General features: G+C 38.1%; 2 protein-coding genes across 2 annotated transcripts; both read left to right on the top strand.

Moving 5' to 3' along the window:
- The first annotated feature begins 9,737 nt into the window (after positions 1-9,737).
- On the top strand, positions 9,738-10,407 carry LOC145095141 (uncharacterized). Its single transcript, XM_079033071.1, has 2 exons — positions 9,738-10,140; positions 10,325-10,407. Exons 1-2 carry the CDS (start codon positions 9,738-9,740, stop codon positions 10,405-10,407), a joined length of 486 nt encoding a protein of 161 aa, XP_078889197.1.
- A 2,709-nt stretch (positions 10,408-13,116) lies between these two features.
- LOC145091899 (guanine nucleotide-binding protein subunit gamma 2-like) lies at positions 13,117-14,908 on the top strand. The gene is made up of 4 exons (XM_079029720.1): positions 13,117-13,473; positions 13,584-13,636; positions 13,728-13,772; positions 14,608-14,908. Exons 1-4 carry the CDS (start codon positions 13,162-13,164, stop codon positions 14,690-14,692), a joined length of 495 nt encoding a protein of 164 aa, XP_078885846.1. The 5' UTR covers positions 13,117-13,161; the 3' UTR covers positions 14,693-14,908.
- The last annotated feature ends 513 nt before the right edge of the window (positions 14,909-15,421 follow it).

Raw genomic sequence — 15,421 nt, 5'->3', positions numbered from 1 at the left:
TGAACAATTGTTGCTATTCGCCAGAAATGGCTAGAAACATCATTTCATTTCATGGTTTATACAAACAAGGTTTTAGATTTTATTTTAATAATGAGAATGGTTCTATTTTGGCTTATCTAAATGGTGTTTTTTACTTTGAAGCTATACCATGTAATGGAATTTATGAAACTGTTATGATTGTTGATAACTTAGGAAATGATGTTTTGAACATAGATTCTTCCACTAGTATGGATAAAGCATCCTTGTGGCATTGTCGTCTTGGACATGTCAACAAGAAACACATAGCCCAACTTCAAAAGGATGGAGTGTTGGAGTCATTCGACCTTAGGGAAGATGACACGTGCGAGTCTTGTTTACTTGGAAAGATGACTAAATCACCCTTCACAAGTACGTGTGAAAGGGGTGAGGGCCTATTGGACCTAATACATACCGATGTATGTGGACCATTTAGATCAACCACGAAGGATGGGAACCGCTTCTACGTGACTTTTACCGATGATTATAGTAGATATGGGTATATCTATTTAATTAGGCAAAAGTCAGAAACTTTTGAAAAGTTCAAAGAGTTCAAGAATGAAGTGGAGAATCAATTGGGCAGGAAAATCAAGATGCCTCGATCCGATCGAGGAGGAGAGTACCTAAGTCTTGAATTCCACGATTATCTCAAGGAGTGTGGAATAGTTTCGTAATTGACGCCTCCTAGGACACCGCAGTTGAATGGTGTGGCAGAAAGGCGTAATCGAACCTTATTGGATATGGTTCGCTCTATCATGAGTCGTGCTTCACTATCAATCTCTTTTTGGGGGTATGCCTTAGAGACTGCCGCCCATATCCTTAACCGAGTCCCTAGTAAGAAGGTTGCCAAAACACCTCACGAGATGTGGACAGGGAAAGCTCCCTCGTTGGCACATATCAAGGTTTGGGGTTGCGAGGCTTTCGTAAGACGAGATACTCACGACAAGCTCGAACCTCGAAGTGAGCGATGTATTTTTGTCGGCTACCCGCAGACATCCTTTGGATATCTCTTCTATAGACCGAAGGACAATGTTGTCTTTGTTGCGAGGAGAGGAGTTTTCCGAGAGCGAGAACTCATAGGCCAAGGAGACAGTGGGAGGCAAATCGATCTTGAAGAGATTCAAGAGTCGATAGATGAAGGAACCTCTACCGCTGGCACTCAACCCGAGGAGGAAACTCTGGTTGAACCGATTGATGAATCCTTACCTCTTAGACGTTCCAATAGAGTTAGAGTTCTACCCCAGTTTTATGGTTTTCATATTACTACCGCAGGGGACACGTATATTAGTGATGGTACACTAATAAATCTTGATGAACCTAATAGCTATAAGGAAGCCATGACAGGCCCGGAGTCTGCGAAATGGAAAGAGGCAATGGATAGCGAGATCCAATCCATGTATGATAACCAAGTTTGGAATTTGGTTGATTATGTGCCTGGACGTAAGACCGTTGGGTGCAAATGGATCTTCAAGAAGAAGACCGACGTGGATGGAAACGTACACACATATAAAGCGCGATTGGTTGCGAAGGGCTTTACTCAAACTCCCGGAGTTGACTATGATGAGACTTTCTCACCAGTCGCGAAGATTAAATCTATTAGAGTGATGCTAGCAATTGTCGCATTTCATGATTATGAGATTTGGCAAATGGATGTCAAGACCGCTTTTCTTAACGGAAAGTTGGCTGAGGATGTTTACATGGCTCAGCCAGAGGGGTTTGTGGATCCGAAGCATCCGAATAGAGTGTGTAAGCTTGAGAAGTCCATTTATGGACTTAAGCAAGCGTCTCGCAGATGGAATCTTTGCTTCGATGAGAAAGTCAAAGAGTTTGGATTTGTACGAAGCGAAGATGAATCTTGTGTATATGTCAAAGCCAGTGGGAGTATAGTAAGCTTCCTCGTTCTATATGTCGATGACATATTACTCATAGGAAACGACATCCCGACTCTGCAGGAAGTTAAGTCCTGGCTCGGGAAGTGCTTCGCTATGAAGGACCTCGGAGAGGCTTCTTACATTTTGGGAATAAGGATAGTAAGAGAAAGAAGTAAGAGACAAATTGGACTTAGTCAGAACACTTACTTGGAGAAGGTACTAAAACTTTTTGGTATGGAAAACTCAAAGAAGGGAGAATTACCAATACAAAGTAATGCCAATTTGAGTAAGACTCAAAGTCCGAGTACCGAAGCTGAAATAGCAGAAATGAGTCGAGTACCATACGCTTACGCAGTTGGCTCAATCATGTACGCTATGACTTGTACTCGCCCTGATGTAGCCTTCGCTTTGAGCATGGTTAGCAGATATCAAGGGAATCCTAGCAGAGCACATTAGATTGCAGTGAAGAATATCCTTAAGTACCTTCGGAGGACAAAGGAATGGTTCTTAGTCTTAGGAGGGAGTGATGACTTGAAGGTGCGAGGGTATAGTGACGCCAGTTTTCAGACCGACAGGGACAACTACCGTTCGCAGTCGGGTTGGGTCTTTACCCTAAATGGAGGAGCAGTGACATGGAAAAGTTCCAAGCAGGAAACCGTAGCTGATTCAACGTGCGAATCAGAGTACATTGCAGCGAGCGAAGCGTCGAAGGAGGCAATATGGCTGAAGAACTTCATCGGTGATCTAGGAGTTGTACCTGCCGTAAAGGAGCCCATGGAGATTTTCTGTGATAACGAAGGAGCGGTTGCCTTGACCAAGGAACCGAGTGATCATGATAGATCACGGCATATCGACAGAAAATATCACTTCATTAGACATCGTGTAGAAGAAGGACAACTCGTAGTGAAGAGGATATCATCAGAAGATAACCATGCAGATCCGCTTACGAAGGGACTAAGTAGGGTTAAGCACTTGCAGCATGCTAGGAGTATTGGGCTGAAGGATGATATTAGCATAAATTAGATAGTATTAGAAACGTGTAATAGATAAATGTAATTAACATTTGATGATTAAATAAAGGAGTTTTATTTATGAGTAATGTTACTATCTTATGTTAATTGTTTAGCTATTGTTTCACTTTGCATGTTTTGACTTCCAGAATAATTGAGTTTATTAGGAATAATCGAATTGTTCAAATTATCCACAATCGTTCATATGTTGGAAGTAGATATGAATGAAGATTGTCATGAATCGGTGCGTAGATTGTCTAAATGGTATTAGACATAGCAAAGGGTTGTTGCGACGTTCATGAGTGCTTATGAACTGGTTTTGAACATTGGAGCAAACCTGCGCTTGCTGGAATCACCTTATGGAATATGATATAAAAGGGTGATCGCAAGACGATAATATCATATAGTCTTAAAACCTAGATATATGGTTTATTATTTGCTAATTGATTGTACATTGATAATGCGAAAACGCATTGGTAATTCAATGTTATAAAACGCATTGTTGTGTATAGTTGATTATTGAATAAGTAAATGCATATAAGTCGAAGTTTATCTGTAACTTTTATGTAAGAAGGTAAAAGCGATATCTCGGCCGCTCGATGATTTGATTTGACTTATGTGCCGAGCCCGGTCAGAACTGAATTGATGTGTTCGATTAAGTTCTATGTCGAATAAATCAGAGATCGAGAAACCTAAATGCTTGACTAACCATTCCATAGGATTGTCAGCATGATATCTAACAGAGGACTGTACGATCCCTTATCTAAAGGACAATATTGATTAGATCAGAGTTTGACAGCGTCTTTGAGAGCTACGATTGCAAACCGAATTGTACTTGTGCATATAGTTACTAGACTTATCCAAGTGGGAGACTGTTGGAATAGTGTCTAAGGCTGCAACAATATTAGGCAAGTAATTGACCCGGTTGTGCATGGTCCTTTTGGGTTTCCTTCACCATAGCAACTTGATAGGATGATTTAAGAGAGAATAAATATTATTAGTATATTATGAGAATAATATAAAGAATAATATATTGTTATTTGATTAATATAAGTCATAGAATTAATTGGAATTAATTTGGTGACTTAAAGAGATTAATTAAATAAAAGGGTATAAACTGTCAATTGTTTGATAGTTAAACTTTACACTGTAAATCCATATAGATATGGATTGGAAGGATTTAGAAGCTAAGGATTGCTTCAAATCGTCCAAGAGTTATCTAAGGAATGGATTTGGATAGCCTTAAGAGAAGATTATCCAATTAGGGTTTAGGTTGTAACCCTTAAGGAGTCTACAAGTATAAATAGACCCTATGGCATAAGGAAATCGGTACTTCATCTAAAGTAGAGAACCACTGGCCGATTTCCTCCCCTCTCCTCTCTCCCAAATCATCCCCCTTGCTATTTGGTGTTTGTAAGTCATTAAAGGAGTGACAATTGTGACTCTAGAAGCTCCAAGACAACAAGATCAACAAGGAATTCAAAGGTATGATTCTAGATCTGTTTCAATATTGTTATTACACCTAAATAGTTGTTAGAAGTCTTGGATTCAAAGCATGTTTAATTAGAAAGCCTAGATCCAAGCATTAGGGTTTTGCATGTGCACATAGGAAAGTTCTTATGGCTAAAACCCATCAGATGTGACTAGTGGTAAGGGAAATATCAATGGAGGTTTCGAAGATTTAGCAGTGGCAATGGCAAAGCTAGAGAATATGGACCGAAGAATGACGAAATTGGATCAATCTATACGTGTCATATGAGTTCAGTGTAAAAATTGCAATGGGCCACACTTAACCAATGATTGTGATTTAGATGAAAACGGGAATAGAAATTCTCAAGTGTGTTATTCTATTAGAGATTGATTTGATGAAGATTGGAGGAAGCCAAAGAAAGAATGGTTGCCATATGAAGAATACAAGAAGCAAAAAGAATAAAATTATCGACAAACCGGACGAGGCTACTACCAAAATGAGCAATCACCAACTGAGAAGAAGATGGAATTTGATTAAATGCTTAATAGGTTTATGGAAGCCGATGAAAAATGACACGATGCTACTAATGTGACTTTTAGAAGTCATCAAACTTCCATAAAGAACATTGAAACTCAACTCGGGCAATTGATTACACTTGTTAATGAAATGTTACCTCCCAAGAATCCCGATCCATAACCACAACCACATCTCACGGCCATATCCACTGAAGAAAACCCTCATTCAGAGCCTATTATGATCCATAATGAAGCCTCGAAGCAGCCTGATCCACAACCGAAAAGAATGAAGACCGAAGAAAAAGAAAAGGGTTGGTGCCCAGTGTAACGCCCGGTTCCTGGTATGTATTTAAATAAGAATTATTCGTTTTTGCAAGGGGACTTGACTTTTGGAGGCCCCAAACTCGTCGAATAGGAATGAAATATTGTTAGACACGGGACTTGAAATCTACTCGACGAGTAGGACTGCCAGAGGGAAACCCTTTTTTTAGGGTTTAAACCCTATATAAAGACCTTAACACCCCCATTTTAGCCTTCCTTATCGCCTCCCTTAGTCCAGAAAAACCTAACTCGAAACCCTAACCCATTGTGAGTGTTCTTGAGCCATTTGTTGTGTATTCTTGGTGATTTTGAAGCTTGAGATGGAAGAGGAAGCTTGGGGGTTCAAAAGGAAACAAGTAGATCCAAATTTTGTGCTCCATTTTTCGGTTCATTTGAGGTATAAAGTTGTAACGTCACAAAATTCAAGACTAAAAATTTCTTTTAATAAAACATTACTTAAAGCAAAAGCATCAATCCAAACATAATCAGAGTATTAATTTCCAAAACACATGTTCGTTATCAGACTAAAACATTCTTAGGCTGTCTAATCTATGGTGTGTGCCATGCGATCACCCCGAGCTCTTCCCTCCGCTACCGGAAGTACCTGAAACCAAAACTAAAAATCGTAAGCACGAACCTTAGTGAGTTCCCCAACCCACCACGTACCATGCATAACCACATACTGCACATACTGGGTCACGCCCGCTATTTTGGGCCTCGCCACCTGCCTCGGGCCTCGCCCGCTACAACGGCCCCGCCGCTCCAGGCCTCGCCTGGCTTCGAGCCCCGCTCTGATATAGATCTGTTTCACTTAGGCCTCGCATGTCATTGGGCCTCGCCCACCAAGAAATACTAACACATAAACATATTGCAACAGATACACACTAACGTACACTACCAAATCCTGTTCTAAAGGACTCGCCTATCTTGGGCCTCACCCATGTCCTGCAACTGGTGAGTCATGGAACCCCGTCCACTCCTACTGGTAGTGAGATACGGGCCCAACCGACACTCACTCTTTCCCTAACTTGGGCCTCGCCCCTGTTCTGCTGCTAATAAGATGTGGAACACCATCCACACTCTGCTATTGGTGAGGTGCGGGACCTCACCCACACTCACCTCCCTACCCGGCACATACATGTATCACACAGACAACAAGTATAAACTATCATATAAACCATTCCTTGGGCACCCGCCCGCTATCATTGGACCTCGTCCTGAATATCATACTAGCATACTGTGCCTAGGGCTAACCCCCGAGTCTTCTACTTATAACTACATGCGCCGACATTGTGGCCTTAGACCCATTCACACAAAAGGGAAACTCACCTGCACTTGCTGAACTTACTGATAGCCCCTCTAGCTGCTGCCCTACAACTCTCTGAACTCTTGCTCCACTAGCTCCCCGAGCTACCAATATCAAAGCAACACTTAGTCTAACTGTCCCCCGAAAGTCAACTAAGTCAACTTTGGTCAAAGTCAAAGTCAAAGTCCTGGTCAAAGTCAACCTTCCAAGTCAACCCTACTCGCCGAGTTTATTAGCTCAGAATCCTTTCATCCGCGACTCGACTCGCCGAGTCAGCCCCTAACTCGCCGAGTCTACCGATTTCCGAGTCCTGAACTGTCCAACTCACTGAGTCCCCACACAACGCACTGATCCGAGTCTTAACTCGAAGGGTTTGGGGTTTCGTGACTCGACTCGCCGAGTCCAAGAACAGACTCGCCAAGTCCAAGGTAATCTTCAACAGACTCGCCGAGTTGTTCTTCCAGCTCACTGAGTTCCTGCCCAACTTCATCCAACTCGCCGAGTCGACCCATGTGACTTGCCGAGTCGCTCCAGTTCTTAATCCATACAGTGGCTTTTCGAGCCATGCAGGGGCTCCAAATCATAGATCCATACTTCCAAAGCTCAATCCTCACGTAAAGTTGCAAACTTTACGTATAACTAAAGAGATCTAGGCTCAAAACACACTAGGGCTAGGTTTAAGGACAAAAGGGCTTCACCAACTACTCATCTTCTGATGCTTTATGACATATTGGACCATCCCAACACTAGATTTGAAGTGGCAACAACATATCTAAGCCCCCAAACTCGAATTGGGTCTCAAACAACCATAAAACCCCCAAATCTCATAACAAAAATAGATCTAGATGCAAAGGAGGGAAAATGGCAGCTTATTACCTCCAAGATGAACACAAACTAAAGTAGATATCGGATCTACACCTCTCCTTTGAAGCAACCTTCTTGATCTTCAAGTTCCTTTCCAAAATTTCCTTCCTCCAAATCTATTTCTCTCAAATGATGGAAGCTCACACGAAATCTAGGGTTTACAGGTTCTCTAGGATGATATGGAGGTTGAGGGAGGGACATAACACCCGTTATATAGGATACAACTCCCGGAATTAGGGTTTTCCTCGTTTAGACCATACTCACCGAGTCCCCTTAGCCGACTCACCGAGTCGGTCACTTACACCTCGACCCGGATCCCGCTCGGACTCGCCGAGTTCCTCCTTGGACTCGACGAGTCGGCCCTTCGACTTAGAGTTTCCTTTCCTTTCTTGACCTTCCTGATTTTGGGTGTTACAAAAGTCTATACCTTGGCTATTCATTTTCTAGATCTCTTCATGGAGTAGTTTATGGCTTTTAGGAGCATATTTTGGAACCATTCATGGATGTAAGCATGTTTTGGGGTATTGACTTCAGATCTGGAACCTTTGAGGGACTCCATGGCATAAAGGTGCCAACTTTATGGCCATGGGAGCCCCATGCAACTTGTGAACCTCATTTTAGGGCCTTTTGAGCTAGATAACCCATGCAAGAATGTAAAGTTAGTAACTTTACATGTTATATTGACCCTAGGAGGCCAGATCTACGTTTTGGATGCATTAAGCCCGACTAAAATCGACTGTATGGATTTCGACTATGGGGGACTCGACGAGTCGCTCATACGACTCGGCGAGTTGGGTCGTGGTTCCCCAATCTTTTCTGTTACTGAGCAAACTTGTTGAGTCTAGAAGATGACTCAGAAAGTTGGACGTGTTTATGGACTTGAAGATCAAAGAACTCGACAAATCCAAGGATGAACTTGGCGAGTTGATGGCAAATGTCCCAACATCTATGAAGAGGAACTCGACAAATTCAAGGATGAACTCGACGAGTTACTAGTGAAATGCCCCGACTTGTATGAAGGGGAACTCAACGAGCTCATGGAAGGACTCGACGAGTTCAAACAGAAAGTCCTGATTCTGTCATAATGAGAAACTCGGTGAGTTAGAGGGTAACTCGATGAGTTAGATCGCGAGTTCGAGATTCTCTGAATCATGGAACTCAACGAGTTGACAGACCAACTCGGCGAGTTGATTCAACCATAATGTTGACTTGGACCAGAAGATTGACTTTGACTAGAGTGTTGACCTTTGACTCGACCACCGACCAGTGTTGACGCTTAAAGGGGTTATAAGTTTGAAAGAATAATTAAAAGAGATGTTATGTGTAGGAGTTTGAGGAGAGTTGATCCCAGCATCGAGGACAGTTTAGCTACTTCACAACATTGAGTTGAGTTACCTTCCAGTAGGAGAGGGTCTTAGGCCACAGTGTTGGTCCACTAGTAGGAGTTGTTAGTTAGATGATTGTCTTTATGATAATTATTTGGTATGCCACTATCTGTTATGCTATATGTGTGCTAGTATGTTATGTGGTAGTGGTAGGGTGACATAGTCCCCGGTTACCGGTCGAAAGATACCGAAGGGGAGGGCAGCTCCCGGTTACCGATCGAAATATACCGAATGGGAGGTCGGCTCCTGGTTACCGGTTGAAAGATACCGAAGGGGAGTCCATCTTCCAGTTATGCCAGTTAGATATCGGTTGAAAGATATCAAGGGATAGGCATTATGTGTATATGGTATGTGGTATGATGGGGGTACTCACTAAGCTTTGTGCTTACGGTTTTCGGTTTTGATTTCAGGTACCTCCTCTTTTAAAGGAAAGGAGCCGAAACGGTAGCAACGCATCACACAAACGATTTTCCGCATATGAGATTTCTGGGATTTGTACTCTGGCATTGTTTTATCATGATATGTTTTGACTATTGATACTTTGGTTTTCATACGATTTGATGCTATGGTTGTTTTCAGACAAATGGTTTTATAATTATTAAATTTAAAATGAAAAATTTTGGTCGTGATTTTGGGGATGTTACACCCAGTTCTCATGACGTGAGGAACAACCTCTCACATCGTGGGCTCAGTGTAAACAGAAAAATTTGTCCATCTTCTGTTAAACCGTATCAGCCTCCATTACCTTTTCCTTCTCGAGCAAGGGCACATCTGTTGGAGCAAGAGCATAAGAAATTTAATCAAGCAAGTCAAGGGTATTCCAACTAATACCCTATTTATTGAATCGTTAGCAAAAATTCATGAATATGTGAAATTCCTTCAAGATCTTATTGGCACTCGCCAACAATTAGAAAAGACTTTGAAGGTTGTTCTTAATGAACAATGCTCAATGGTTATCGTGGAAGGCATACCAACATAGATGGGAGATCCAGGATGCCTTAAACTACCATGTGAATTTGGAAATTCCACGAAGACGTTTGTTTTAGCCGATTCTAGAGATAGCATTAATTTAATGCCTTATTCATTTTACCAAAAGCTTGATCTTCTAGAATTGAAGACTAAAAGGATGGCGATCCACATGGTGAATCTGTCGGTAACATATCCTCGAGGCATAGTTGAAGATATATTGGTAAAAATTGGAAATTTTGTTTTTCCAATTGATTTTGTAGTTATAGACATGAAAGCGGATGAAGATGTACCCATTATCATTGGACGTCCATTACTTAATACCATAAGAGCCTTAGTGGATATTTGTGAGTCAAAGCTTACTTTACAAGTGGGAAAAGAAGAGATGACATTTGGGTTGAAGAAGGATTTGAGAGGTTTAAAAATCAAGAATAAGTGTTCTTTATGGCTGAAGAAAATGAGCTTGAAGAATTGGAAAAATTAATGGAAGAAGAGGTCCAAACTAGAGAAAAGCCAAAGAAGAAGTCAAGTTCACTAAGCCAAGAGCCTCGATCCCAATGATCTTTGAAGTCTTTTCCTTTACTACACCAAAATTTCAAGATGAAGAGGCTTGTGAAATTGAAGAGATAAGTTCAAGTGATGCAGAGAATGATCAAGAAGAAAAGGAAGTAAAACTTGATTGAATGGAGATAGATAAGAAGTTAGATGAAAATAAAGTAAAGAACTAGGATGAAGATAAGTCCTAATGAGTTAAAAGAAAAATTGAAGCTTGTGACAACCAAACGAAAAAAGAAAATTGAAATAAAGCGTGCATAAGTAGAGTTCAAGCGTACAAGAGGAGGTGGAAGGAGCAAAAGGAGAAGAGGGAAATTCTGCTCCCAATCGATGCAACGTAGAGCAATAAGGAGTCTGAATCACGACTCCACAAAAAGAAGCGCTTCTCGGGAGGCAACCCGAGCTCATTTTTCATTTTCTTCTCCTTTTCTTTTCCTTTAGTTTTGCATTTATTTTAAACTGATGTTTAGGATAGTCATTCATTCATCTCCTATTTAAAAAAAAAACCAAGAGCGGGATCAGAATTGTGAGTGGTATAATTTCTAAAAGAAAAAAATTGGTATTTTATCAATTAATCGAGGCCCACGACATCGGATTAAACACGCACAACATAGGGAATCAAGGAAGACCCGTTTTGCATTCATTTAAAACTCACGACGTGAGGATAAGAGCGTACGGCGTGACCTTCAAGGCGGGACTAGTTTTTTTTACGCAAATCAAAACCATTTGATTTTAATTCATTATTTAAAATCACTCACAACGTCATATAATTGCCAAGGTCCCCACTTCGATTTCCATTCAAATTTCATCCGATTTTACTTATTTTCATGTTCCAACTTCAACTAAGGTATGTGATAAGTTTTATAGGTTACAAAAAAAATATGTGGCGAAAAAACTTAACTCTAAGTTCGAATGCAACCTATTGGATCTAAGTTTTCTCTATTGATTGCAACAAACAATTGAACATGAAGAACCATAGGAGTACTCTACTAATTTCGAAATCCACAAAGGGATTAGTTTTACATACTTTTTGATTATTGTTGTAAATAATCAATAAAATCCTTCTTGAACACGCTCTAGAAAGCAAACATCATAAATCTGGTGCCTCTGATGGCTCACTCCCAAAACCCTATAAACCCTAGAATGAAGAAAAGAGAGAGAAGGAGAGGAAGAAAGAGGAAACTTCGTTCCTAATACTCTTAGGAGTGTCATGAAAAAAAATTGATGCATTGGGGTCCTATTTATAGTTTAGGTAACTTACAAGCAAATTAAATAATAGATTTAATCCTAATTTAAGTTCTTTCCTTTTATGCGACCAATAGGCTTTCAGAAACCCTAGAGGAGCCTTCAAAAGTGCCCATGTCATGGAGGTTTCTAGAATTGTTTATTTTGTTCAACTATTGAAAAATTATAATTCACAATTTGCATATTTAATTAATTCTAATTAATCACAAATTAATTCCAGATTAATTATAATCAACAATTAATTAATTCTAACTGGTTTCTTATTAATTTATTGACCATATAAATTAATAAATCAATTATTTAACTATTTATCTCATGTTAATTTATTAATCACATAACAAATTAACACATCAATTATCTATTCATAATTAATATATTAATCACATAATATATTAACAAAACATTTTTTTTCTCTCTTTCTTAATATCACTTCTAGCCATTTCTGCTTATAAGGGCAACCCAACAGGACTTTATTTTTAATTCAATTTTATACCAATTTAGTTATGAGATTAGACACCTTAATCCAACAGCCTTCCACTTGAATAAGTCTATAATTACAATTACAAGTATAACCAAACAACAAAGAGTACATTATCGAGCCAAGCTTGAGTATTGGAATACTCGACTAGTGAAGCTCGCAAGCTTAACAATCATTGTACTATTTACACATTTATTGTTTGTTTTATTCATATTTACATATTATAGAGGAGGGTCGAGTCGAACTCACTAGCTTAATCACATTTATATTGTAATTTAAAGTAATGTTATTTTCTTAATAGTTAATCGAGTTGATTCAAGCGCTAGCTCGAGTGTCGATTAATTTATCGGGCTCAAGCTAGAGCTCAAAATTAAGGCTTGAGTCTAGTTTCGAGCTTGGCAGTGCTCGACTCGACTACACCCGTAGTGGACGGCATGAGATAGGTAGGTGTGAGTCTCATTAATTTTATTTAATAAAATTTTAAATTAGATAGAAAAAAGTATAAAAGATTATGAATAAGGCAAGTTACTCATTTATAGGGATGATTTTTTTAACCGGAAAATCGAACAGGAATCGGAACCGGAACCAGTTGGAACTGATTATTGGTATTATGTTTGGTTCCTCTAATTTATCATTTTCAGTTCTTTCGATTTTGTTATGGTTTGGTTCAATTCCGATTCTGAACACATTCTTAGATAGCACATTTCCTAGTATAATCAAACCGGAACCGATTAGTAGTATTCAATCCGGTATTCAAATTCCTATTTACTCCTTACTCTTTAATCGGTTTTCGCTTCTTTGGTTCCGGTTCGGTTCCAAACCGGTTTGCATCCATACTTATTTCAAATTGAAGGAAAAAAAAAAACAAATTACGGATAATAAAACCATAAAATTTATAATCAAAGAAATCAACAAATTTACAGTTTTCTCAAAAATTATTACGGAAAGGGTAGTACTTTGTTTGCAAAAAAAACTACATTAACCTTTTGAAACTTAAAAAGACAACATCTATTATGATTTATAATAAAATAATCTTTGAGACATAAAATTATGTAAATGTATTTTTGATAGACACCCACTTGTTCATATTGGAGTCCATGCTCCTTCACATTCACACAAGCCCCCACCACACCATGTTGACCAGCCAGTGAAAAAGTAGATGGGTTTATGTGCATCCTCATCCATTTCTTTATTCCTTTCCACCTTTACTTTCAGCAACCCCCAAGTACCCACCCCTCCATCTCATTCTCATTCTCCAACCGAAATATTAGGTTTCTTATTCTACATGGATTCACCCTCCGAATCTAATGGCGACGAGCCTTCCCAATCCAAACAAACATCTCGATCAGAAACCAATGTTAATCGTCACAATCATCGAACATCTTCCGGTGTGGTTTCTTCGAATTTCATAGGTAAGCATCGATTGGCTGCCATTATTTCTCAACAGAATCAACAAATCCAGATCATTCAGGTAATCAATTAGATTAGATGAAAATTTTACTAGCTTCTCCATTTGTTTGTTCGATTAATTAATTACACACACTGAGTAGTAGAAGAAAGTGATTTGATGCGATTAATCAGGAAGAGCTGGATCAATTGGAAACGCTTGGAGAAGCGTCGCTTGTCTGTGAACAGTATGTGAAATTAAAATTAATTTATTAATTTCATCGGTAATTGGTTTTCAGCAATGAATTTGAATGAGTGATTGTATTGTTGTACATCCAGGCTGATATCGAGTGTCGAATCAAGTACAGATGCTCTGCTTCCTGTGTAAGCGTCTTTTTATCTTCCTGTTCAATCCCCAATATCTACTTTTTTGTCATTTCTTTTACTTTGTTTGTTCTTTGATTTTGATAGTTTTTTTTTGTGTGTTTAATTTATTATATTTGCTGAAAAAACGCACAAATCCAAAACGTCTATGAGATAACAAGTACAATAACTAATTGATATATTTAATTTCTCTTGTTTTAATTGAAAAAAAGGGAAATAATTTTATTAATTTATTTCACGTAGTTTTTCTTTTTTAATATATCATATCATTATTATTTTAATCATCTATGTAAAATCTGACTTTTATGTTAAAAACTTATCTTTAGTAAGTTATAGATAAATTGGTAAAAAAAAAACTAAGTTTGTTACTTTGAGCAAGTAAAAAAGAATGTTGTATATATTAGTAAAATAAAATGGTAAAACATTTTTCTTTGTGGGGTTAATGTCTATGATTTGACCTTTTAAAGAAAGTAATAAGGTTGCAAATATAAAGAAAAAAGGCCACTAGATTTTTGAAACTTGTATTCTATATGATTCTGGCCTTTAAAATATGCCAATTTGGTTAAGCATTTGCATTAATTTTTTTTTTCCATTGACACAAATATGACATTTAATTTGAACCCAATCTCTTTTTAGGTAACTTTGAACAGACTTTAACCATTTAAAGTAATCTATAAAATACCTTTTGGATATGAATGTTAATAAACTTGATAGTACAAAATATTGTTTGTTGACAAACACAACACAAATTAAAAAAAAAAAATCCAATTTTCATTTTATTCTTTATAAAAAAAATATACTGAATATGAGTGTTGATGAAACTATACACAAACAGGACGAGAGGGCCGGCAGATGGTGGATGGGATAGATGGTTTCAAAGAGCAAATCATTCATCTCGAAATCGCAAACGTTGGATCTGATATGAATATGATACTATCATCGTATATCACTTTTTGCCCTTTCGTTTTCCACTTTTTTTCTAATTTTGTAAATCTTTCTTCCAAAGTTTGAATAGTTTAATTCAAAACAATCATATTGTTTTGGATTTGGTGACAATTCAAATCACGGAAACAGATATTGTTTGGACGTTATCTTGTTTTTTTTTGGCATGTAAGAGTGGTTTGTTTTTTTAAGCATTCAAGTTATTCAATAAGTGAGAAGAAAAATAGATTAGTATTTAATAATGATCAAATTCAAAACGTAGATGAATGAATGTAAATGGCTATTTAAGGGGATGTTTGGATGTGCGTTTATGTACGATATAATAACCAATATTACAAAGTAAGTTGTAGAAGATAATGTTTAGATAAGTTTCTCCGCTTTGAAGTTTTGATAATAGGATCATACCCTGTTTTCATTTATGATAAACCTTACTTATTATGCAAAAATGACATTCTTATATTGTTGAATCATTTAAATTTAAAATAGCAAACTTAGTTTTCTATCGATTATGATAACCTATGTTAAAATAATTTGAACCCCCCGTTATTTAAATACACATGTCAAAAAAAAGGTTGCTATGATTAATGGTTTTAATTTTTAATGTGAAAGTAAGCTGTAAGACTAGTGTGATGTTATGTGATGTGTACTTACAAAGCAACGAGGAAAAATATGAAGAAACTGGTGCTTGAGGAAAAATATGAAGAAGT

Source organism: Lactuca serriola, chromosome 3, assembly GCF_051521515.1.
Source record: "Lactuca serriola cultivar US96UC23 chromosome 3, Lser_US96UC23_V15, whole genome shotgun sequence".
Taxonomy (NCBI): domain Eukaryota; kingdom Viridiplantae; phylum Streptophyta; class Magnoliopsida; order Asterales; family Asteraceae; genus Lactuca; species Lactuca serriola.
This window is presented reverse-complemented; position numbering and strand designations above follow the sequence as displayed.